The sequence below is a fragment of the Ranitomeya variabilis genome, chromosome 1, assembly GCF_051348905.1.
Source record: "Ranitomeya variabilis isolate aRanVar5 chromosome 1, aRanVar5.hap1, whole genome shotgun sequence".
In the NCBI taxonomy this organism is placed as follows: Eukaryota; Metazoa; Chordata; class Amphibia; order Anura; family Dendrobatidae; genus Ranitomeya; species Ranitomeya variabilis.
Genome location: NC_135232.1, coordinates 900718005 through 900743054, shown reverse-complemented (window position 1 = coordinate 900743054; position 25050 = coordinate 900718005). Strand labels below are relative to the sequence as shown.

At 43.2% G+C, this 25050-nt stretch overlaps 2 protein-coding genes across 8 annotated transcripts in view; one reads left to right on the top strand and one right to left on the bottom strand.

Moving 5' to 3' along the window:
• ZGRF1 (zinc finger GRF-type containing 1) overlaps positions 1-10209 on the bottom strand; it is a 149830-nt gene extending 139621 nt beyond the window's left edge. For 2 of the 4 annotated variants that reach the window (XM_077278833.1, XM_077278862.1), the window contains exons 1-2: positions 10077-10209; positions 9674-9734 (exon numbers count right to left, since the gene is read on the bottom strand). In XM_077278833.1, coding sequence (XP_077134948.1) covers positions 9674-9694 — 21 coding nt within the window. In that variant the 5' untranslated portion in view covers positions 9695-9734; positions 10077-10209. Of the gene's footprint in view, positions 1-9673; positions 9735-9833; positions 9963-10049 lie in introns of those variants that run through there. The other 2 variants (XM_077278853.1, XM_077278843.1) reach the window with 2 other exon arrangements.
• The window catches only part of LARP7 (La ribonucleoprotein 7, transcriptional regulator), a 74335-nt gene continuing 59165 nt past the window's right edge, over positions 9881-25050 (top strand). Inside the window, exons 1-2 of one of the 4 annotated variants that reach the window (XM_077278894.1) lie at positions 9881-9983; positions 12617-12830. In XM_077278894.1, coding sequence (XP_077135009.1) covers positions 12617-12830 — 214 coding nt within the window. In that variant the 5' untranslated portion in view covers positions 9881-9983. Of the gene's footprint in view, positions 9984-10229; positions 10527-11734; positions 11756-12616; positions 12831-25050 lie in introns of those variants that run through there. The other 3 variants (XM_077278873.1, XM_077278879.1, XM_077278886.1) reach the window with 3 other exon arrangements.

The window sequence follows — 25050 nt, the reverse complement described above, 5'->3', positions numbered from 1 at the left end:
TTAATTAAAAAAAATAATAATAATTGCGTGGGCTCCCGCTTAATTTTAAAAGTCAGCAGAGGGAAAGCCGACGTCTGATGTTAATATTCTGATAAGTAGCCAATAGCCATAAAGGTTCCCAGGTTATTAAATATCAGCTCACAGCTGTTTGCTTACCCTTTACTGGCTAGTTTACAAGGGGACCCCAGAAAAAAAAAAATTGACATAGGGGTCCCCCTATAAAATCTAACCAGCAAAGGCTTGCAGACAACTGTGGGCTGATATTAATAGCCCAGGAAGGAGCCACGGATATTGGCCCCTCCCAGACTAAAAACATTAGCTTTCAACCATCCCAGAAAAGGCGCATCTATAAGATGTGCCAAATCTGGCGCTTAGCCTCGCTCTTTCCACTTGCCCTGTGGGGTTGATTGTTGTGAATTCTATTTTTGGGCTCCCTCTAGTGGTCACAAGCGGTACTGTGTAGTGTTGTCTTTCTGCAGGTTGGCTGCATCAGCTGGTTCGTTATCCTTGGTTGGTTTCCTATTTAGCTCACCTGGAGACTCAGTTCCTTGCCTGCTATCAATGTATTCAGTGCTCTTCAGATTCCTTGTGGCTACCTTGCTCCCAGTCTCTCCAAGACAAGCTAAGTTTTTGTTTGATCATTTTTTGATTATCAGTGTTCATTATGTTTTTAGTCCAGCTCGCTAAAATGTGATTTCCTCGCTTGCTGGTTGCTCTAGGGGACTGAGTTTCTCCCCCCACACCGTTAGTTGGTGTGGGGGTTCTTGAAATCTCAGAGTGGATATTTTGTAAGGGTTTTTTACTGACCGCATAGATTCCCTTTTCTATTTTCTGCTATCTAGTATTAGTGGGCCTCATTTGCTGAATCTGCTTTCACCCCTGTGTATGTGCCTTCCTCTTACCTCACCGTTATTATCTGTTGGGGGCTTCTATTTCTTTGGGGATTATTTCTCTGGAGGCAAGAGAGGTCTTTCTTTCTCTCTAGGGGTAGTTAGTTCCTCAGGCTGGCTCGAGACGTCTAGGATTTTTAGGCACGTTCACCGGCTACTTCTAGTGTTTGGATAGGTTCAGATTTGCGGTCAGTCCAGTTTGCCACCTCCCTAGAGCTTGTCCTATGTTTGTTACTTAGCTGGAGTAATTTGTGATCCTCAACCACTAAGGATCATAACAGTTGATGTCACCTTTGTACTGTAAGGTAACTTTAAGTCCATAGGTTAGTAACGGAGAGGCGTCTATAAGATATCTATCCATTAGGAACCCCATAGTGATATTGTATGAATCAGACACCCAGAATAAAGTCCTTTATTTGAAATTACATAGACTCCTTTAATGACTGGTAATTAAACCATACTCACTGAAAGCCTAATGCACTGAAGCCAACGTCTCCTTCAACAAAAATAAAATAAACCACAATATTCCTCACCTGTCCGCAGAGAAGATAATCCATAATGTCCCACGACGATCCTGATCACTTAGCGTAGTCACTGATGTGACTGCTCTCAAAGACAGCCAGCGATATACTGATAGGAGGTAATCGCTCCCACAGTGTATCACTCAGCTGCCATGAGAGAGTTCACCAGAGTTCATCAGCTCCGGTTATCTCCCTTACGGCACCACTGCTGCGTTAGAAAGTTCTCACGCAGAAGTGAAGTGAGCGCACCAAAGCTGCTGAACTCCAGTGAAGCTCAGCTCAGGCAGCTCAGTGATACACTGACAGGAGGTAATCGCTCCTGCAGTGCATCGCCGGCGGCCGGGTATATCAATCACGTCTCCCGATGTGACTGTTCTACAAGTGAGATCACCGTGGGACACTCAGGATTACATGGACTACGGCGAACAGGTAAGTATTTGTTGGTTTATTATTTTTGATTATTTCTAGGAGACGAGGGTGTTGGGGACCTGGCGTTAGGTGAGTAGAATGTGTTTTTATTTTTAAGTGAATGTGTATGTAATTACTTAACTTATTTTTTTCAACTGTGAGCACAGACGCTGGCAGATGAGACTATGTCTCCCATCAGCGGCACCTGCTGTCATTGACAGCAGACGTAGCCCGATAGGACCTGTAGTCTCATCAGCTCATGCCTGGTGACCTGTGGTAAGCTTTTTATTGCAGGTCACCGTTGCGGGGGTCACGCTGACATCTGACAGCATGATCCTGCAGCGCCCTGAGCAACAGTCCGATAGTGTTACCACGGGTGACAGTCACAGCTGCAGGGTCACGCTGACATCTGACATGACCCCACAGCGCTCTGACCGATTGTCTTACCAGTGGTTGCGTTAACGCCAATAGGAACAACCACAACGGTGTTTCCTATGCTGTCAAGCAGATGAAGCCAGTAAAATGCAAAACAAAATCTGAGCAAATCCGCAACTATTTTTATACCTGCATTTTTGCTGCGGATTTGACTGACAAAATTGAAGTCAATGGGGGAAAAACGCTGCAGAAACGCAAAAAGAATTGACATGCTGCTGAAAAAAAGTACTACAAATACGTAAAGGGAAGGTGACGCATTTTATTTTTTGTATTAAAAATGATTGTTTCTATAAACAATTATTTTTAATACAAATTTACATTTTTTAACTTTAACATTTTTTTTTATTAATTTTTTTTTCATCACTGGGCGCTGCCATTTTGCTTTGCAGAAGTGTAAGTGTAGCTGCACGACACTTACACTCTGCAAATACGGCAGCCCTGGGCATAGACATCTGTGGTTGGCAATCCACCCTGTACCTAGCATTGAGCTGCTCCCTGCTGTGATCTGGCCATGCCCCCTGAGCCGTCCACATCACAGCAGAGGCAGGAGATTGGCACCATCTTTCTGGAGCTCACAGTGCATCTGTGAGCTCCAGTTTCCCAGTATAATCGCAGGAGCCCTGCGGTTATAGAAGGAGAAGGAGGAGACCAAGGACGGGAGGGAGAAAGGACTCAGCAGCGGAGCAGTAAGTATCAGTGGGGAAGGGGGAGAAGCAATCTAATCCTATCCTTTGTGATGCTGACTCTGAGCAGTGTATCTCCTCTTATGTGTTACTGTGCTGACTGTGTATCTACTCCTCTCCTGTGTGATACTGTCTGTTGAGCCATGCATCTAATCCTACCCTGTGATACTGACTGAGCCATGTATCTAATCCTGTCTTGTGTGATGCTGTCTGCTGAGCCATGTATCTAATCCTGTCATGTGTGATACTGTGCTGAGCCGTGTATCTAATCCTATCCTGTGTGATACTGACTGAGCTGTGTATCCAATACTGTCCTGTGTGATACTGACTGCTGAGCCATGTATCTAATCCTCCTATGTGTGATACTGACTGCTGGGTCGTGTATCTAATCCTATCCACTCCTCTCCCCCCGTTATGTGTGATCTATATGGCGGTATTATGTGTGAAGTATATGGCGGTATTATGTGTGAAGTATATGGCGGTATTATGTGTGAAGTATATGGCGGTATTATGTGAGATCTATATGGCGGTATTATGTGAGAATACTATGGCGTCGTTATTTGCGATCTATATGATGGTATGTGAGAACTATAGGACAGTATTATGTGTGATCTATATGGCGGTATTATGTGAGAACACTATGGCAGTATTATCTGCAGAAAGGGGACCCAATCTAGGGTGGTTCCGGTTGAGCAGCTGCACACGCGTCTGGGGGTAAGAGGGGGCAGCATGACCTCCAGTTACGTGCAGTCAGGGGAGGGCTGGTGAGGCAGCTGAAGAGAGGGGTCTCATTTTTATCGTTACTATATGGCTACATTTCCCCCCAGCGTCACCCCGACTGCGCCTGTCACCTCGCTTTCATACATCACCAGGACAGGAGCTGAGGTGGGGAATGGGGTCTGCATACAATGTCTGGATCACAATAGGCCATCAATCCGCAGAAATGTTTCCTGGATTTTTGTGGAGCAGACGGTCCATCCATGTGTATAAAAGACAGCGCTCTATGTACAATCCCTGGCTCCTCCGCGCACCGAACATGGTGCCCCCATAGACCTGCACACTGCTCTCCTGAAATACTCTGTGCTGCTGTTACCCTGCTCCCTCCACCATATATCTCCCAGAATCCTTGCTGCCCGACATCCTCTGACTGTCTACTTGTCAGTATAACTCTGCAGTCACCAACAAAATGGCTGCTCACTGGATTCCTGAATATCATCCTCTCTTATCCCTTAGTAAACACCCAGGAGGGGAGGAGAGGAGACATCACACCCATGTCAGCAGACTCCGCCCATAATTACTGCAGTGCTGTAATGTGAGCTATTTGTACACTAGGTCTTAGTCAAATTTCATTAGCTGCTCCCCCTAGTGTTTAAACGTGGAAATGCCAAACCTTTTAAAATTATTTTTCATATTTTACTAAATTATAAACAAATAATATTTAAGAAAATTTAAACATTAATTCTTTACATTTTTTCAATCGCTGGAAAAACATTTTTTTTTTTTTTATGGCACCTTCCCTTTAAGGAAATGTACTGATTTATGTGCACAACACTTCAGTACTGTCATTGAATTAGATTGCATAAGGATTCCATAGCGTTTTTGGCCCATTTCCAAGCAGAGAAAACGCATTAAAAAAATGCACTGTGTACACATAGCCCAACACTGGCAATGACTGCTTGCCAGAGAGGAATGGCCAACACTAAACAGCTGAGAGCATAAAAGCTCCAGGAGCACTCAACTGAGCAGATTAACCCCTGCACTGCTAGCAGGGCTGTGGAGTCAGTAAGCCAAACCTCTGACTCCTCAATTCCTATGACAACAACTCCCTCACACATGGCTCATGTTTAAGTGATATATTTACTGTAGTAAAATGATAACATCAGGCTTTTAATATTTATTATGATACAATAATCAAGCTATTTAGATAGAACATATATTTATTGGAAAACAACTTTAGACCAAAAATATATATATATATATTTAAAATTGACTATACACTATGCAGCAAGTGGGAGAAAAAAAAGTTTAACAAAAACTTTTCAACAAAAAAAAAAAAAATAGCATTTGTGCAGTCTACGAATTTGTTCTGAGAAATCGTATCGCCTCCATCAGATCCTCCTTTATATAGATGACCTCAAATCTAACCTATTTTAAGGCTAGAGAACAACCTCTCTACACTAACTTAGGTTGGTGGCAAAGCAGTAACCACATGGGCAACATCTCTAACAATTTCAAGGTATAAAGGCATTGCCTCGTGCACAGGCAGTTTTGATGAAAGATTGAACTCTTCTACTTCTTTGACAGCAAGTGAAAAATTTTGCTGAAATATGGTCAATCTGTTTTCTATGGGAGTGGTATCTTTGTCCCTGCAGCAGTGCTTTGCCTGCTCCATGTCTTCCAAATACTTGTCAAAATCAAACTCCTCATCTGATGAGGATGAAGGAACGGCAGCAGCAGCACTGGCAGGACCCAAGTACTCTTGCTCTTGGCTGTCCTGTAGCCTACTGGTCATATTTGCTACCTCAATCAGAGCTTCTTTTCCTTTAGTAAGCTGTTGATCATCCAGCAATATACGATGACTCGGGTCCACAAACAGCTGCCAGAAGAATTTTATTTTCTAATAGCAGTGTCTCTCCATTTAATTGAAGCAGCAATGCCATCTGCGATTAAACATCCTCTTTGGGACAGGCAAAACAACAAGCTCTTCCACTCTTTTATAAAAATGACAGGAGTTAAATCCTCAACATGTAACTTTTTAGTCACTGTAAATGGGTGATGAAGCAATTCCTTCAATTCAGCCACTTGTGTCCATTGACCTTCATGTAGTGTTACCTGAGGTTTGGCCATATCTACAAGGAAGGGTTTCAGCTCAAGCAATCATTATATAGGTACTGCCCAACCGAGTGGCTTGATCCAAAATTGCCCCTTTTCCAGCATGGAATCAATTTTAGGCTATGTGCACACATTGCGGATTTTGCTGCGGATCTGCAGCTGCGGGTCCGCAGCAGCTTTCCATGCTTTTACAGTACAATGTAAACCTATGGAAAACGCAATCCGCAGAGCCCATGCTGCGGAAAAAAACGCACGGAAATGCTGCGGTTTACATTCCGCAGCATGTCAATTCTTTGTGCAGATTCCGCAGGGGTTTATACCTGCTCCATAATAGGAATCCGCAGGTGTAAAACCGCAGGTGGAATCCGCAAAAAATCCACGGTAAAACGCAGTGCCTTTTACATGCGGATTTGTCAAATCGGAGCGACCAATCAGCGACATTGGCGCGGGATTTAAATCACGCTTCGCTGATTGGTCGTGTCGGCTTGGCGCGACCAATCAGCGAAGCGTGATTTAAATTATTAACCTATTGTTCAAGGGTGTTAGTTCATATTAATGGAAAATGTATTACTCTGCTTTGAACATTTTGTATCTGACTGGAGTTCATGTCAGACTGTGTTAAAATCTGGATTTATGCTTTAATAAAAAGTACTTGATTTAAAAAATAAAATTTTTGTTTTATTTATAATTGTATTGGTCTTTATTGCATTTTATTATTTTATGATCCTTATCCATATTGGTACCCTATTCATGCCGAACTTATGTTTGCTGATCGTTTCCGAACATATTTATTTATTTCTACTCCCACTGACTCCAATGGCGTTTGGCTGTGTTTGACGAATATTGCAAATTCAACATTTGTCGGCAATCGTAATCCGCACTGAATATTGAAAAATTTGCTCAACTCTACCAATGACTGCAGTTGTAATAGTCACATGAGAGTGGGAGGGGATAAATCCTGTGAGGCAGTTAATAATTGAGATGGCAGCTGGAGGTCAGACATTTTGTGAAGAGTTAAAAGAGGAAGCCATTTTGTAGGAAAAGGAGTTTCCTTCCCATCCGACTGCTGGGTTTAGGAAGGACTAATAAAAGAAGGGAGCTGACAGCCTTCATATTAAGCCGGAGTCACACTTGCGTGTGCAATTCGAGAAACTTGTGCATCAATACCCGGCACTGCCGCCGGCACTCGGGACTAGAGCGTGCGGCTACATTAAATACATGCAGCTGAACGCTCCGGTCCCGAGTGCTGGCAGCAGTGCCGGCTATTGAAGTGCGAGTTTCTTGCACTGCAAACGCAAGTGTGACTCCGGCCTTAGGAAAATACCTATTGCACCTCTAGGAGGAAAAACTCTCAGGGCAGAAACATAACGCAGCTCTAAGGAAGGGAAATACTGATTTGATAAAACAAGTGTCACACAGAGATCTGCCTGTCTGCGGGCATAAGTCAATCTTCAACTGAGTGTAAACCTTAAGTATGTGCACACGTCCGGATTTCTTGCAGAAATTTCCTGAAGAAAATCGGAAATTTTCTGCAAGAAATCCGCATTTTTTTTAGCATTCTGCAAGCGTAATTAGCTTGCAGAATGCTAAAGTTTTCCAAGCGATCTGTAGCATCACTTGGAAAACTGACTGACAGGTTGGTCACACTTGTCAAACATACTGTTTGACAAGTGTGACCAACTTTTTACTATAGATTCAGCTTATGCAGCATCTATAGTAAAAGATAGAATGTTTAAAAATAATAAAAAAAATGGTTATACTCACCCAGACCCAGTTATACACACCCATCTCATCAGCGGCGTCCGTTCCTCTTCCTATAGCTGGTGTGTGCGCGCAGGACCTTCCATGACGTCGCGGTCATGTGAGCGGTCACGTGAGCGGTCACATGACCGCTCACGACCAATCACAAGACAGTGACGTCATCGGCAGGTCCTTCACCGCAAAGCAGCTATAGGAACCGAAGCGGCAGCATGCAGCGGTGAGGCGGGAAGACATCGAGGGTGAGTATAGGACTATTTTTTATTTTAATTCTTTTTTTTTTACCAATTATATGGTGCCCAGTGCGTGGAGGAGAGTCTCCTCTCCTCCACCCTGGGTACCAACCGCACATAATCTGCTTACTTCCCGCATGGTGTGCACAGCCCCGTGCGGGAAGTAAGCAGATCAATGGACTCCTAGGTGTGCGGAATCCTCGCAATTCCGCATTTTTAAAGGGAACCTGTCACCACGTTTTTGGAAGATGGGATAAAAATAGCGTTAAATAGGGGCAGAGGTGGGCGTTACATTAGTGTGTGTGTTATGCGTTTATTACCCACCTAAGTTGCCGAAATAACTTTGCAAAGTCTCCGTTTTCGCCTGTCAATCAGGCTGGTCAGGTCGCATGGGCGTGGTGTCTTCACCCAGATTTGGCGTAGTTTTCCGTTGGTGGCGTAGTGGTGTGCGCATGCCCAAGGTCCCGAATCCTCTTCCAGGGGATTTAAAATAGCGCGGTGTTCGTTATTGCATTGGTGATCGGTGGGCGCGGCCATCTTCCTTTGGCCGCGCGTGCGCAGAAGCGGCGCTCTGCTGGCCGCGGCTTCAGGAAAATGGCCGCCGCGATGCCGCGCGTGCGCAGATGGATATCGCGGCGGCCATTTTCCTGAAGCCGCGGCCAGCAGAGCGCCGCTTCTGCGCACGCGCGGCCAAAGGAAGATGGCCGCGCCCACCGATCACCAATGCAATAACGAACACCGCGCTATTTTAAATCCCCTGGAAGAGGATTCGGGACCTTGGGCATGCGCACACCACTACGCCACCAACGGAAAACTACGCCAAATCTGGGTGAAGACAACGCCCATCTGACCAGACTAGCCTGATTGACAGGCGAAAACGGAGACTTTGCAAAGTTATTTCGGCAACTTAGGTGGGTAATAAACGCATAACACACACACTAATGTAACGCCCACCTCTGCCCCTATTTAACGCTATTTTTATCCCATCTTCCAAAAACGTGGTGACAGGTTCCCTTTAATGAACATGTTGCTTTTTTTTCCGCGATGCGATTTTTTTGCGGAAAAAAAATCGCAACATTTGCACAAAAAATGCAGAATACACTGTAAATAATAGGAGGCATATGTTAGCTTTTTTTTGCGTTTTTATCACGTTTTTATAGCGAAAAAACCGCTAAAAATCCTGAACGTGTGCACATGGCCTAACACCAATTCCCTGATAGAGATATCTATCTATATATTTTACTTGCCCCATTACTATTCGGAAAGAGACTATTCTGTTTAAGTTCACATGTTTTCCTCATGATTGAGGCTTAGTTGCACAGACCACTATTGCCACCATCATCCTCTACTTAAAAGAGGCAGCTACTGTGCAAATCATCATTCTCCACATTACCCATTCTGAAGTGTGCAAGTTTGGGATTCACCATCAGTCATACATCCAGGAGCCCACCACAAATGGTCTGATACGCATCTAGCACAGCAGGAAGCTGAATTTAAAATAAGCTCTGGAGGCAGATTCTAAGGGAGATCTATGCTCAGCCCATAGATCTTATCAGCTCATTTACATATTAAGAAAGACATGGATTTCTCAGGATTTAGACATCAGATCACAGATATCAAGGTATCATGTTACTCAGTTTCCTATAACCTACATGCCCATATAGACAAAGGTTGCTCCTACGGGCAGGTTCCCTTTAAAAAGGAAATCATTTTTCACATAAAAATTTTTATTCGTAAGTGCTGGAATAGTTTTTAATGTCTTTTACATACATTTCCACACCAGAAAGTGTCATAAAAATTACCAAACCAGAAATCAGCAACAAAAAATGCATCGAAATTCAGGATCATTTACTTATGGATTTTCATGCAGAAAAAAAAACCGCATCAAAGTTGCACTGAACCTTTCCACTTACTGTGTACACCTGAGCAGCCATTCTTCCTTATGACGAGCTATTTACACACGGTCAATTTCACCTATAAAAAGAGATTAATCAAACTAATAAATTAATAGCAAAGACACAATCTATTCTTTAGTTTCCAAAACCTGGGGCTTGTGGCTTTGTAAGCACTTACACCTGGCTCACACTGCCGCAGACACTATGATGCATAGAATGACGTTAACTCCTCGTGACTATACTGTGGGCACAGAAGAGGTCAGTGCGGCAATAATGGCGTGGCTTAGCGGCAATAGCTATCCATAGGTGCCGTCTCCTGGGCCGTGAGGTAATGGTATGGGAATGGAAGAGAAACCGCACACAAAGGGTTAACAATTGGGGGCCATACACCCACCGCAGTGGTCGCACGCAGACCCCGCACCTAGCAGTACTGCGCACAGCAATGTCACACTCCGTTTCCAAAACTTCGCGCCCGAATGACGTCATCGCCCAGCGCCTCACAGCTGCAGCCCGAGGACCCTCCAACTACTCGCTCTGATTTAGTAGTGATAAAATACACAAGCATTATTGCTCCACCCAAAGCCAGAGGGAGTCCACAAGCGTCAGTCGCAGAGGGGTTACTATGGCAACACAGGCACGTCAGCGGCCGCTCTCAGGGGTGTTGGGTCCTACTCTGCCGTGGGTCGCGCAGTGGTGACGTCAGCGCTCAGTAGCTGAGCCGTGAGTGACATGTGAGGGTCGGAGGTGAGTGGAGCGCAGTGACGGCGGGTGCTGTGTGCGGACTCCCGGCTGTTCTCGGTACCTGCACCTGCTGGTGGCCGGTCTGAGCGGGTCCTGTGTGTCCCCTCATTGTCCCCCTGTTAGTGCCCCGGTACAGTCCCCTTCTTGTAGCACATTACGGCTAGATAACGACATCTTTCGTCCAGTAATCCAGTTCTACCAACTTCTGCTGTAGCTCTGTAGCTGCCCCCATGCACGGGCCGCCGTGTAAGGCAGGTTAATGGGGTGGGTAAATGAGCATTGTGATCCCTGGGGTACCACAATAAATGGGCCACGTAAAGTTTGGCCAGGCTGGATTTTTCTCCGATAAGCTTGTTGCGCTGCCCTAGGAGTCAATATACGCATTTGTCCACCCCATTTAGCTGCCTTACACGGCAGGACCTCGGTCACCTGCACAGTGATCTGATGCACAGGTAGTGTTGTGGCCGAAGTCCCCATCTTGCGCCCGTCTTGGTCACTATATTTCCCGATCTTCTGAATGGTCCATAACCGCTGTCCTCCCATACATTGGGGGTGGTCGGACACTCGTATGGACATAGACCTTCCAGCAGACCCCTGAGGACGTCACATGTGACGATACACTGGGGTTAGCACAGCTTGGACCTCCGTATATTGCACAGATTTTCTTTGCACAACGTGTCTGTGTCATATTCTGTATTTTCTATGTAATGAGATATAAGGGGTCTTTTGACCCCAACACTTATTATGGTGTTTTCATGGGTCTTACTTTTAATTTTCTGCTGAGATGCATTTTTTATTATTATTTTAATGCTTTTTTTGCCACATAGATTTGTCCTTATTCACCTCATAAACTGTATGAATTATTATTATTGTGTGCATGATCCGTTTTTATATAAATTACGTTTTGTGTGTTGCTGTTGTGTGGATTTGTAGCACCTATTTTTCCATGCTACTTGGGTGGTGCTCGCTCCTTATCACGTTATTCTAAATGTCACAACTTGTCTCAAACCTTTCCGCGGTGTATGCCTTTTTTCACATTGTGGTCATACTTGTAGTTTGTGCCAATGATGTTTTCTTGTTGTATTACCAGTACAGGACACTTAACGTCATCATTTTTTTTCATTGTTTTCTCCTATAATTGGAGCTAACATAAGTCACAGTTAGGGCTCTGTCACACGGCAGTTTTTTTGTACATGTACTGTCCGTTACTTTTGCAAGTAGATCACTGACCAATTACACTGATTGTACTTTTTTTTTGTCAGACTGATTGTCTGCAAAAAAAACAAAACAAACAATTTTCACCCATCTTGCAGATCAAGCGTGCCAAGACAAGTCAATTACCCCGTGGGAAAAAAAAATGTATGTAATAAAAAAATAAATAAAGTAAAATAGCTCTCATAGACATAATGAGGCTGACTATGAAAACCCATGTAAGAATAGAAATAAAATTTATTGTGAAAGTTAGAGCAACATTCTAGATTTTTTTTTATTTTTGTTTTTATTTATTATTTCAGTGCTGGAATGGTGCTACTAATTTAAATTCCCTGACCCTAGTCTCATACATACCAGCCTCCGTCTTCCGCTGATCCCACGCCATCATCTTATGATTACCTCTGACTTCTGCTCAGTCAGAAGTCGCAATATTTATAAGTTCTCAGTGCATGTCTAGGAGGGCCTCGTTATCGCCCTCACAGACTTACCATGAGATATGACTTTTGGATCGCTCCAGCAAACAGTGGAGCAATCCGACAGGTCACAGTCTGCTGGAGACTAACTGGAAATGCGCCGATAAACAATGAAGATGGCCCTTATAAGTATGAGACTATGTGCAGGGGACTTAGATTAGTAGCTCCACTCCAGCTCTGCAATAAAAAAATAGCCTGATTGACAGCTCCTCATGCTGGGTTCCCAGAAGCTTATTACATGGTCCATATACAGTGTGGCAGTGGGTCTCCTGATCAGAACATACAGCATGATATGTGTCTGACTCTCTAAGTTTGGGTTTGGGAAACCCACGGGTAGTCCTGGCATTGCAGTTCGTATACACACTGTGAAATACTCTCACGTGAACCCTGCCTCAGTGTCTCCTCCCTGCTACTGATATCTCACACTGCTTAGTACAAGCTGCAGCTGTCTGGCTGGGTGGGTAGAAACTGAATACACTTGGACTCATGAGCTCTCTTTAGCTGAACTCATAAAATGCAATTTTTTCACATTCAGATGACTATGGCTGAGATAGAGATGGATACACCAAGGAATGAACTGAAGGAAGATGAAAGTGCTGAGACAAGGAAGGATCGTGAGAAAAAGAAGCGTTCTCGGGTGAAACAGCTCCTTGCTGACATCGCCAAACAGGTGGACTTCTGGTTTGGTGACGTTAATCTTCATAAAGATCGTTTTTTGAGAGAACAAATTGAAAAATCCAGAGATGGCTGTAAGTTCTGACCACACATTACTGAATGTTTTCACTTTCTGTTAAAGTGAACCAGTCAACAGGATTTTGCTAAGTAAGCTACATGCATTGTCAGCTGGACAGTGTTAAACTGAGTAAAATGTTACCTGGAGTGAAGAAATCCATCTTGTGGTTCTTGTGTAATCAGTGTTAGAAAGAGAGACCTGTCCACATGCCGCCCTGAAGCTCAAACAGTCTGTCTCTCTCTATGATGAGGAACATGTTTGTGCTTCGGGGCGGACTGTGGGCAGGACTTAACTTGGTTTCTCTGGTTAGAGCAGGAAGATAAGACTCTGCCTACAGTCCTGCCCCGGAGCACGAGCATTTCATTACCTGTAAAGTTCTAACACTGATTACACAAGAACCACAAGACGGGTTTCTTCACTCCAAGTATCATTTTAGTCAGTTTAACAGCACCAACATGACAATGTCTGTAGTTTGCTTAGCAAAATCCTGATGACCAATTCGCTTTAAAACATAATTGACAGGTTTTTTTTCTGGGGCTATTGTGTCTTCTTGAAATATAGGGTTAGGCAGGGAATGACACTGGAGGGCCCCTGTGCAAGAAGTGTGCTTGGGTCCCCATCCTTTCCATACCAAGCCTATAAAATATAGATGGATATTTACAGATGGAGCAATTGTCAACTTGATGTAGTCTCAGCCGTGCAGTTTTGATATACTGTGGATATATTTACAAAGTATCCCTATTCAATGGGCATACTCTGCATGTGTGCTATTTCCTGCACATTACACTATGTTCCAAATTATTATGCAAATGACATTTTTCTCGGACTTTCCTAAATGGTCGGTGCAAATGACAGTCAGTCTAATAAAAGTCATCACCCGTTAGAGTATACATCGAATTTTATTGAAGAAACCTCCCAATGATAACAGTATAATCTCCAAAATGAATAAAAACTCAAAAATGCACTGTTCCAAATTATTAGGCACAGTAGTATTTCTAAACATTTGATATGTTTTAACCCCTTCCTGACATCAGACGTACTATCCCGTCGAGGTGGGGTGGGCCCGTATGACCACCGACGGGATAGTACGTCATACGCGATCGGCCACGCTCACGGGGGGAGCGCGGCCGATCGCGGCCGGGTGTCAGCTGCCTATCGCAGCTGACATCCGGCACTATGTGCCAGGAGCGGTCATGGACCGCCCCCGGCACATTAACCCCCGGCACACCGCGATCAAACATGATCGCAGTGTACCGGCGGTATAGGGAAGCATCGCGCAGGGAGGGGGCTCCCTGCGGGCTTCCCTGAGACCCCCGGAGCAACGCGATGTGATCGCGTTGCTGCGAGGGTCTCCTACCTCCTTCCTGGCTGCAGGTCCCGGATCCAAGATGGCCGCGGCATCCGGGTCCTGCAGGGAAGGAGGTGGCTTACCGAGTGTCTGCTCAGTGCAGACGCTGGTAAGCCTGCAGCCCTGTCAGTGAGATCGGTGATCTGATAGAGTGCTGTGCACACTATCAGATCATCGATCTGTGATGTCCCCCCCTGGGACAAAGTAAAAAAGTTAAAAAAAAAATTTTCCACATGTGTAAAAAAAAAAAGAAAAAAATTCCTAAATAAATAATAAAAAAATATATATATTATTCCCATAAATACATTTCTTTATCTAAATAAAAAAAACAAAACAATAAAAGTACACATATTTAGTATCGCCGCGTCCGTAACGACCCAACCTATAAAACTGCCCCACTAGTTAACCCCTTCAGTAAACACCGTAAGAAAAAAAAAAAAAAAACGAGGCAAAAAACAACGCTTTATTACCATACCGCCGAACAAAAAGTGGAATAACACGCGATCAAAAAGACTGATATAAATATCCATGGTACCGCTGAAAACGTCATCTTGTCCCGCAAAAAACAAGCCGCCATACAGCATCAGCAAAAAAATAAAAAAGTTATAGTCCTGAGAATAAAGCGATACCAAAATAATTATTTTTTCTATAAAATAGTTTTTATCGTATAAAAGCGCCAAAACATAAAAAAATGATATAAATGAGATATCGCTGTAATCGTACTGACCCGAAGAATAAAACTGCTTTATCAATTTTACCAAACGCGGAACAGTATAAACGCCTCCCCCAAAAGAAATTCATGAATAGCAGGTTTTTGGTCATTCTGCCTCACAAAAATCGGAATAAAAAGCGATCAAAAACGGTCACGTGTCCGAAAATGTTACCAATAAAAACGTCAACTCGTCCCGCAAAAAACAAGACCTCACATGACTCTGTGGAGCAAAATGTGGAAAAATTATAGGTCTCAAAATGTGGAGACGCAAAAACTTTTTTGCTATAAAAAGCGTCGCTGGTTTCACACTTGCGTTTTTGTCTGCAGCGTTTTTTGCACAAAAAAAGCATGCGTTTTTTCCCTATATTTAACATTGAAAATGCATGCGGTTTTTTTGTACGCGTTTGGTCGCGTTTTCAAACGCATGCGTTTTTTTTCTGCATGCGTTCATTTTCAGAAATACAACCTGCAGTATTTTCTTGCGTTTTTAAGCACATGCGTTTGCGTTAAAAACGCATGCATTTTTATTGAAAAAAACAGAAAACACACTGAAAAGCCACCCACCACCATCAAGGTGATAAAGGGATCCAAACCCTAACCCTAACTCTACCCCTAACCTCACCCCTAACCGTTTAATGAACATTTTCTGACAGTCATAGTGCCACGTATTTCAGTGCCACGTATTTCAGTGCCACGTATTTCAGTGCCACGTATTTCAGTGCCACGTATTTCAGTGCCACGTATTTCAGTGCCACGTATTTCAGTGCCACGTATTTCAGTGCCACGTATTTCAGTGCCACGTATCACGTATTTCAGTGCCACGTATTTAAGTGCCACGTATTTCAGTGCCACGTATTTCAGTGCCACGTATTTCAGTGCCACGTATCACGTATTTCAGTGCCACGTGTTTCAGTGCCACGTATTTAAGTGCCACGTATCACGTATTTCAGTGCCACGTATTTCAGTGCCACGTATTTCAGTGCCACGTATTTCAGTGCCACGTATTTAAGTGCCACGTATCACATATTTCAGTGCCACGTGTTTCAGTGCCACGTGTTTCAGTGCCACGTGTTTCAGTGCCACGTGTTTCAGTGCCACGTGTTTCAGTGCCACGTATTTAAGTGCCACGTATCACGTATTTCAGTGCCACGTATTTCAGTGCCACGTATTTCAGTGCCACGTATTTAAGTGCCACGTATCACATATTTCAGTGCCACGTATTTCAGTGCCACGTATTTCAGTGCCACGTATTTCAGTGCCACGTATTTCAGTGCCACGTATCACGTATTTCAGTGCCACGTATTTCAGTGCCACGTATCACGTATTTCAGTGCCACGTGTTTCAGTGCCACGTATTTCAGTGCCACGTATCACGTATTTCAGTGCCACGTATTTCAGTGCCACGTATTTCAGTGCCACGTATTTCAGTGCCACGTATCTCAGTGCCACGTATTTCAGTCACATTTAGGGTTAGGGGTAGGGTTAGGGCTAGGGTTGGAGGTAAAGTTAGGTTTGGGGCTAAAGTTAGGGTTGGGGCTAAAGTTAGGGTTAGGGTTTGGATTACATTTACTCTTGGATTAGGGTTGGGATTAGAATTATGGGTGTGTCAGGGCTAGGGGTGTGGTTAGGGTTACCGTTGGGATTAGGGTTAGGGGTGTGTTTGGGTTAGGGTTTCAGGTAGAATTGGGGAGTTTCCACTGTCCAGGCACATCAGGGGCTCTCCAAGCGCGACATGGCGTCCAATCTCAATTCCAGCCAATTCTGCGTTGAAAAAGTAAAACAGTGCTCCTTCCCTTCCGAGCTCTCCCGTGCGCCCAAAAAGGGGTTTACCCCAACATATGTGTTATCAGCGTACTCAGGACAAATTGAACAACAACTTCTGGGGTCCAAGTTCTCTTGTTATCCTTAGGAAAATAAAAATTTGGGGGGCTAAAAATCATTTTTGTGGGAAAAAAAAGATGTTTTATTTTCACGGCTCTGCGTTATAAACTGTAGTGAAACACTTGGGGGTTCAAAGTTCTCACAACACATCTAGATAAGTTCCTTGGGAGGTCTAGTTTCCAATATGGGGTCACTTGTGGGGGGTTTGTACTGTTTGGGTACATCAGGGGCTCTGCAAATGCAACGTGACGGCTGCTGACCAATGCATTTAAGGCTGCATTCCAAATGGCGCTCCTTCCCTTCCGAGCTCTGTCATGCGCCCAAACAGTGGTTCCCCCCCACATATGGGGTATCAGCGTACTCAGGACAAATTGGAAAACAAATTTTGGGGTCCAATTTATTCTGTTACCCTTGTAAAAATACAAAGCTGGGTGCTAAAAAATCATTTTTGAGAAAAAAAAAAAAATTATTTTCACGGCTCTGCGTTATAATCTGTAGTGAAACACTTGGGGGTTCAAAGCTCTCAAAACACATCTAGATAAGTTCCTTAGGGGGTCTACTTTCCAAAATGGTGTCACTTGTAGGGAGTTTCAATGTTTAGGCACATCAGGGGCTCTCCAAACGCAACATGGCGTCCCATCTCAATTCCAGTCAATTTTGCATTGAAAAGTCAAATGGCGCTCCTTCCCTTCCAAGCTCTGCCATGCGCCCAAACAATGGTTTACACCCACATATGGGGTATCAGCGTACTCAGGACAAATTGCACAACATTTTTTGGGGTCCAATTTCTTCTCTTACCCTTGGGAAAATAAAAAATTGGGGGCAAAAAGATCATTTTTGTGAAAAAATATGATTTTTTATTTTTACGGCTCTGCATTATAAACTTCTGTGAAGCACTTGGTGGGTCAAAGTGCTCACCACACATCAAGATAAGTTCCTTAGGGGGTCTACTTTCCAAAATGGTGTCACTTGTAGGGGGTTTCAGTGTTTAGGCACATCAGGGGCTCTCCAAACGCAACATGGCGTCCCATCTCAATTCCAGTCAATTTTGCATTGAAAAGTCAAATGGCGCTCCTTTCCTTCCGAGCTCTGCCATACGCCCAAACAGTGGTTTACCCCCACATATGGGGTATCAGCGTACTCAGGACAAATTGTACAACAACTTTGGGGGTCCATTTTCTCCTGTTACCCTTGGTAAAATAAAACAAATTGGAGCTGAAATAAATTTTGTGTGAAAAAAAGTTAAATGTTCATTTTTATTTAAACATTCCAAAAATTCCTGTGAAACACCTGAAGGGTTAATAAACTTCTTGAATGTGGTTTTGAGCACCTTGAGGGGTGCAGTTTTTAGAATGGTGTCACACTTGGGTATTTTCTATCATATAGACCCCTCAAAATGACTTCAAATGAGATGTGGTCCCTAAAAAAAAATGGTGTTGTAAAAATGAGAAATTGCTGGTCAACTTTTAACCCTTATAACTCCGTCACAAAAAAAAATTTTGGTTCCAAAATTGTGCTGATGTAAAGTAGACATGTGGGAAATGTTACTTATTAAGTATTTTGCGTGACATATGTCTGTGATTTAAGGGCATAAAAATTCAAAGTTGGAAAATTGCGAAATTTTCAAAATTTTCACCAACCATGTGCTAAATGTCGATGAAATTAATTTACTAAATAAAGGTCTTAAGTATGCACCTAGTACAAAATTTAACAAATTTGAGGCCTTTGTTGGCATAAAATTATTCATGAGAAAGTTGGCCATTAAAAAATATTATATGAAAAAGAAACTTGCCACTAAGGAACCTGAAGGAGATGTAGGGGTTTTTAACCCATACCAACATACCTCCCTAAAAAACAAATCTAATTTTCATCCCATTCAGGAGTACTCTGAAGCTTTTAATGCTTTCCAGAAAAACGTGGTCAACGACATCAGGAAAATTTCCGATAAGAAATGTTCTAAATATAAGTACAATCTTCCTCACCGCGAACGTATGGCAATAAGACAATTTCAAAATAAGAAAGAGATAACAATTAGGCCAGCAGATAAAGGGGGTGGGGTAGTAATACTCAACACTGAGGACTATAACAAGGAATCACTACGTCTGCTAGGAGATGACTCTACATACGAAATACTCAAGTTGGATCCAACAGATAGATATATTGGTGAAATGAAACAATTAATAAAAATGGGATTAGACAAGAACTTTTTAAATAAATCTGAATATGACTTTGTTAACACCGTACACCCTAGAATACCCTATTTTTACTACCTGCCTAAGATACACAAAAATTTATTAAATCCACCAGGGAGACCAATTATCTCAGCTATAGGAGGCCTGACTACTAATTTGTCGAGGTATGTCGATTGTCACTTACAGAAACTATGTCCCCTACTCCCATCCTATCTTAAAGATAGTGTACACATTTTACGGCTATTACAAACCATTCAGTGGCAGGATCATTACATTATGGGCACTCTTGACATAACTTCGCTATACACAGTCATCCAACACCAAAAAGGTTGTGAGACTGCTGAATATTTCTTATCCAAAAATAAAATTTTACCGAATGATCAGATTTCTTTTATTATTAAATGCATAAATTTTATACTTACCCACAATTACTTCTGTTATGGGAAGAACTACTACTCCCAGAAGTGGGGCACTGCCATGGGTACCAGGTTCGCACCCAGCTATGCCAATCTGTATGTTGGCAAGTGGGAGGAGGACCACATTTACCAAGGTGGACTCCTACCGGCGAACCTGGTCCTATGGCAGCGTTTTATAGATGACATAGTATTTATTTGGGCAGGGGGTCCCATTTTATTATCCGATTTTATTAATGGTCTTAATAAAAATAGTTATTTTTTAAATTTTACTGCTAATATTAATAATAAAGAAATTAATTTTTTAGATTTAAAATTTTTTATTGAGGGTAACAGGATACAAACCAGTCTATATCATAAACCAACTGATTCGAACAATTACATTTCATTAAATAGCTGTCATTTACCCAGTTGGCTCTTGAACGTCCCTAAGAGCCAATTCATAAGGACGTATAGAAATTGCTCTAAACAAGAGGATTTTATGAAGGAGTCAAATATCCTAATAGAGAGATTTTGCCATAAAGGCTACGATAAAGAGACTCTAACACGGGTTAGGGAACAGGTGGGTAAACAACCAAGAAAAAAACTACTTGAACTAAAAGGAAATAAAAGTCAGAACATAGAAGAGGAAGCAATTCCCATAATAATGCCATATAACTCCAATAGTCATTTAATAAAAAATATAGTTAACAAACATTGGGGTCTACTTAAGGATGATAAGGTGATTGGCAATACTCTAATCAAAGGGCCAAGGTTTGTATACAGGAGGGCTAAGAATTTGGGGAACATGATAGCTCCAACTGTTCGACAACCCACACTCACAAGATCACCCCTTGTACTGCAAAATTCCGTTGGTTTTTTTCCATGCAAGAAATGTCTTCCTTGCAGAGAATTAAAAACAAAAAAACAATCTAATATCATTTATAAAGGTAATACAGCAGACATTAAAGATTTTATCACCTGCTCTACCCGTGGAGTAATCTATGGCATCAAATGTCCGTGTGACAAATTGTATATTGGGCGTACTATACGCCCTTTAACTATGCGTATAGGGGAACATCTACGAAATATAAATAAAAAATTTTTGGGTCACCCCCTATCACAGCACTTTAAAGAACATCACGATGGGTCCATTAAGGACATTGTAATTACTGGAATTAAAGTTGTCAAAAAGGATTGGCGTAAGGGCAATTTCATTCATAAGATGTCCAGGGAGGAGAGCCAATGGATTTTTGAAATGAACACCCTGATCCCAAATGGACTCAACAGTGAGATTGAACTTTTTGCGTTTAATAAATAAGTCATGCGCTTCCACTTGCTATATGCTATATAAACTATCTTCATAGGCACTGCACTATCCCTGAGGAAGAAGTCCGCCGACTTCGAAACGCGTTGGATAGCTTTTTTTCGGTACTTTGTGCAGTTTCTAGCCGCTCACGTGCAACATCACGTGATAGTGACGTCACACGAGGTCCTGCAGCCTCTCTGCGCCTCGTCGGCATCAAGCGTGTGGAAGCGCTGAGACACGCCGAAGATTGGGGCTCACTACTAATGAAGTAGGGGGTGACTGTCACCGGCCGGGACAGAACCTCCTTAATCGTTCCTCATATCTGTAGTAGAAGGAAAGAACGCAAGGACTTTGGAAGTACAGTTACCTAGTGAATCCAGACCGTGTCATACGAGGCAACCAAGGATACCAAATCAGGAGACTTGGAATGCATAAATGCCCGGTAAATATGAATATATAGATTTTTAAAGGCAATACAACAACTAATTTGGGATAATTAATGATAGAGTGCATGTTGAATGATCTATGTAAAATATTGCACTCTCATCAATAGATAGATTTCTTGTAACCTGCAGCGCGGATATACATATATTAATTGATCTCTGGTGTGTATCTACTCCAATCCGGACGTTTTTTGGTAGTTGTGTCCGTCTATCTGCAGCAGTAGGATTACTAGTGCAGCGCCCACAGTTGTTTTCTTACAGACCCCTCAAAATGACTTCAAATGAGATGTGGTCCCTAAAAAAAAATGGTGTTGTAAAAATGAGAAATTGCTGGTCAACTTTTAACCCTTATAACTCCGTCACAAAAAAAAAATTTTGGTTCCAAAATTGTACTGATGTAAAGTAGACATGTGGGAAATGTTACTTATTAAGTATTTTGCGTGACATATGTCTGTGATTTAAGGGCATAAAAATTCAAAGTTGGAAAATTGCAAAATTTTCAAAATTTTCGCCAAATTTCCATTTTTTTCACAAATAAACGCAAGTTATATCAAATAAATTTTACCACTAACATGAAGTACAATATGTCACGAGAAAACAATGTCAGAATCGCCAAGATCCGTCAAAGCGTTCCAGAGTTATAGCCTCATAAAGGGACAGTGGTCAGAATTGTAAAAATTGGCCCGGTCATTAACGTGCAAACCACCCTTGGGGGTGAAGGGGTTAAAGAACTGAAAATGCTCATTTGTGGAATTTGCAGCATTAGGATGTCACATTCACTGAACAAAAAAGCTATTTAACTCCAAAACATCCTAACAGGCCAAGTTACATGTTAACATAGGAGCCCTTCATTGATATCACCTTCACAATTCTTGCATCCATTGAACTTGTGAGTTTATAGAGAGTTTCTGCTTGTATTTCTTTGCATGAAGTCAGAATAGCCTCCCAGAGCTGCTGTTTTGATGTGAACTGCCTACCATCCTCATAGATCTTTTGTTTGATGATCCTCCAAAGGTTGTCTATAGGGTTGAGGTCAGGGGAAGATGGTGGACACACCATGAGTTTATCTCCTTTTATGCCCATAGCAGCCAATTACTCGAGGTATTCATTGTCATGCATGAAGATGATTTTGTTCCTGAAGGCACGTTTCTGCTTTTTAGACCATGGAAGAAAGTTGTCAGTCAGAAACTCTATATACTTTGCAGAGGTCATTTTCACATTTTCAGGAACTTTAAAGGGCCCTACCAGCTGGTTCCCCATGATTCCAGCCCAAAACATGACTCCTCCACCTCCTTGCTGACGTCGCAGCCTTGCTGGGACATGGTGGCCATCCACCAACCATCCACTACTCCATCCATCTGGACCGTCCAGGGTTGCTCGACACTCATCAGTAAACAAGACTGTTTGAAAAATAGTCTTCATGTATGTCTGGGCCCACTGCAACCGTTTCTGCTTGTGAACACTGTTTAGGAGTGGCCGAATAGTAGGTTTATGCACCACAGCAAGCCTTTGAAGGATCCTAGACCTTGAGGTTCGAGGGACTCCAGACGCACCAGCAGCTTCAAATAACTGTTTGCTGCTTTGTAATGGTATTTTGGCAGCTGCTCTCTTAATCCAATGAATTTGTCTGGCAGAAAACTTCCTCATTATGCCTTTATTTGCATGAACTCTGTCTGTGCTCTGTTTCAGTCACAAATCTCATCAGAGTATGATGATCACTCTTAAGTTTTCGTGAAATATCTAATTTTTTCATACCTTGTCCAAGGCATTGCACTATTTAACGCTTTTCAGCAGCAGAGAGATCCTTTTTATTTCCCATATTGCTTGAAACCTGTGACCTGCATAATAATGTGGAACATCATTTTTGAGTAGTTTTCCTTTAATTAGAATCACCTGGAAAACTAACTATCACATGTGTTTAAGATTGATTTCAGTGATTCATTGAGCCCTGAGACACAATACCATCCATGAGTTTATTTGAAAAACAAAACAATTAAATCTTTATGACACTTAAATACAATTTGCATAATAATTTGGAACACAGTGTAGGTGACATGTCACTAGGGCAGGGTATTTAAAGGGTCTGTTCCACCGATCAACTATTCCCAGGACCAGTGGCAGCCAGAAGTGCTCGGTTGCAGAGCAGAACAGTACAGCTCTGTGAAATGTATAGTGTCCACGACTGGGTACTGCACATTCACGTCTGTTCAAATTGAAATGGGTACATCTGCAGGACCCAGCTGTGGCCACTATAAAGTTCACAGAGCTGTACTGTTCTTATTTGCAACCACGCGAATCCATCGCCGCTGGCCATGGTCTTCTACAGGTTGTGTCCTGCCAGATTGTTCCAGTGTTTGCTGGGTGAGCTGGAGGTCGCTTTTCAGTGTAAGACTAGGAGAGCCAGAACGAAGATCATAAATTTACATTGGGAGATTGTGACCGTTAACTCTGACTTCTGTCAGTCAGAAGTCACAAGATGGACAGTTGAGCTTGGAGCAGCACTGGGAAGGGCAGAATACAGCGGCTGGTTAGTAAGGAAGCTCTGCAGACATTTAGTCCACCATCCAGCTCTCTCCTTCTTTTCTGACAGAACAGAATAGAGAGGTCCTTATGTATGTTGTGCTGCAGTTCTGTAATGCTGCCACCTGTACAGCTGCACAGGTAGTATGTCCGCCCTTGGGCTTAGGTTTTAAAACGTAGAGTGATCCACGAAGGCTAAGGGGTGAGCTTATGTTAATGTATAAATATTTGAGGGGACAGTACAAAGACCTTTCTGATGATCTTTTTAATCATAGTCCTGAGACAGGGACAAGGGGACATCCTCTACGTCTGGAGGAAAGAAGGTTTAAGCATAATAACAGATGCGGATTCTTTACTGTAAGAGCAGTGAGACTATGGAACTCTCTGCCGTATGATGTTGTAATGAGTGATTCATTACTTAAATTTAAGAGGGGACTGGATGCCTTTCTGGAAAAGTATAATGTTACAGGGTATATATACTAGATTCCTTGTTAGGGTGTTGATCCAGGGAACTAGTCTGATGATTGCTGTATGTGGAGTCAGGAAGGAATTTTTTTCCCCAGTGTGGAGCTTACTATTTGCCACATGGGTTTTTTTTTGCCTTCCTCTGGATCAACATGTTAGGGCATGTTAGGTTAGGCTATGGGTTGAACTAGATGGACTTAAAGTCTTCCTTCAACCTTAATAACCATGTTACTATGTTACCCTAGCAGCATGTCTTGTTCATCTGGCATAATGATGATGATGAGCTTCTCAGTCAGTAGAATATGATGGCTGAGTAGTTTTGACTAATTTTTGCTTAACCCCTTCCCGACCCATGACGCCACATAGGCGTCATGAAAACCCGTGCCAATCCGACCCATGACGCCTATGTGGCGTCATGGAATGATCGCGTCCCTGCAGATCGGGTGAAGGGGTTAACTCCTATTTTACCCGATCTGCAGGGAGAGGGGGAGTGGTGCTTCAGCCCAGGGGGGGTGGCTTCACCCCCCCGTGGCTACGATCGCTCTGATTGGCTGTTGAAAGTGAAACTGCCAATCAGAGCGATTTGTAATATTTCACCTAAAAAACAGGTGAAATATTACAATCCAGCCATGGCCGATGCTGCAATATCATCGGCCATGGCTGGAAAACCTGAAGTGACCACCCCCCACCCCACCGATCGCCCCCCCACCGCTCCGTTATGGGGTCCGGTCCCCTCCGTCCTGTGCTCCGCTGCCCCGTGCTCCTGCCCGCTCCCCCGTCCTGCTGTCCGCTCCCCCCGTCCTCCGATCACCCCCCCTGTGCTCAGATCCACCCCCCCACCACCCCTTCATACTTACCGATCCTCCCGGTGTCCGGCCGTCTCCTCGCTGGGCGCCGTCATCTTCCAAAATGGCGGGCGCATGCTCAGTACGCCCGCCGGCCGGCAGATTCCTTACAGGTACATTTTGATCGCTG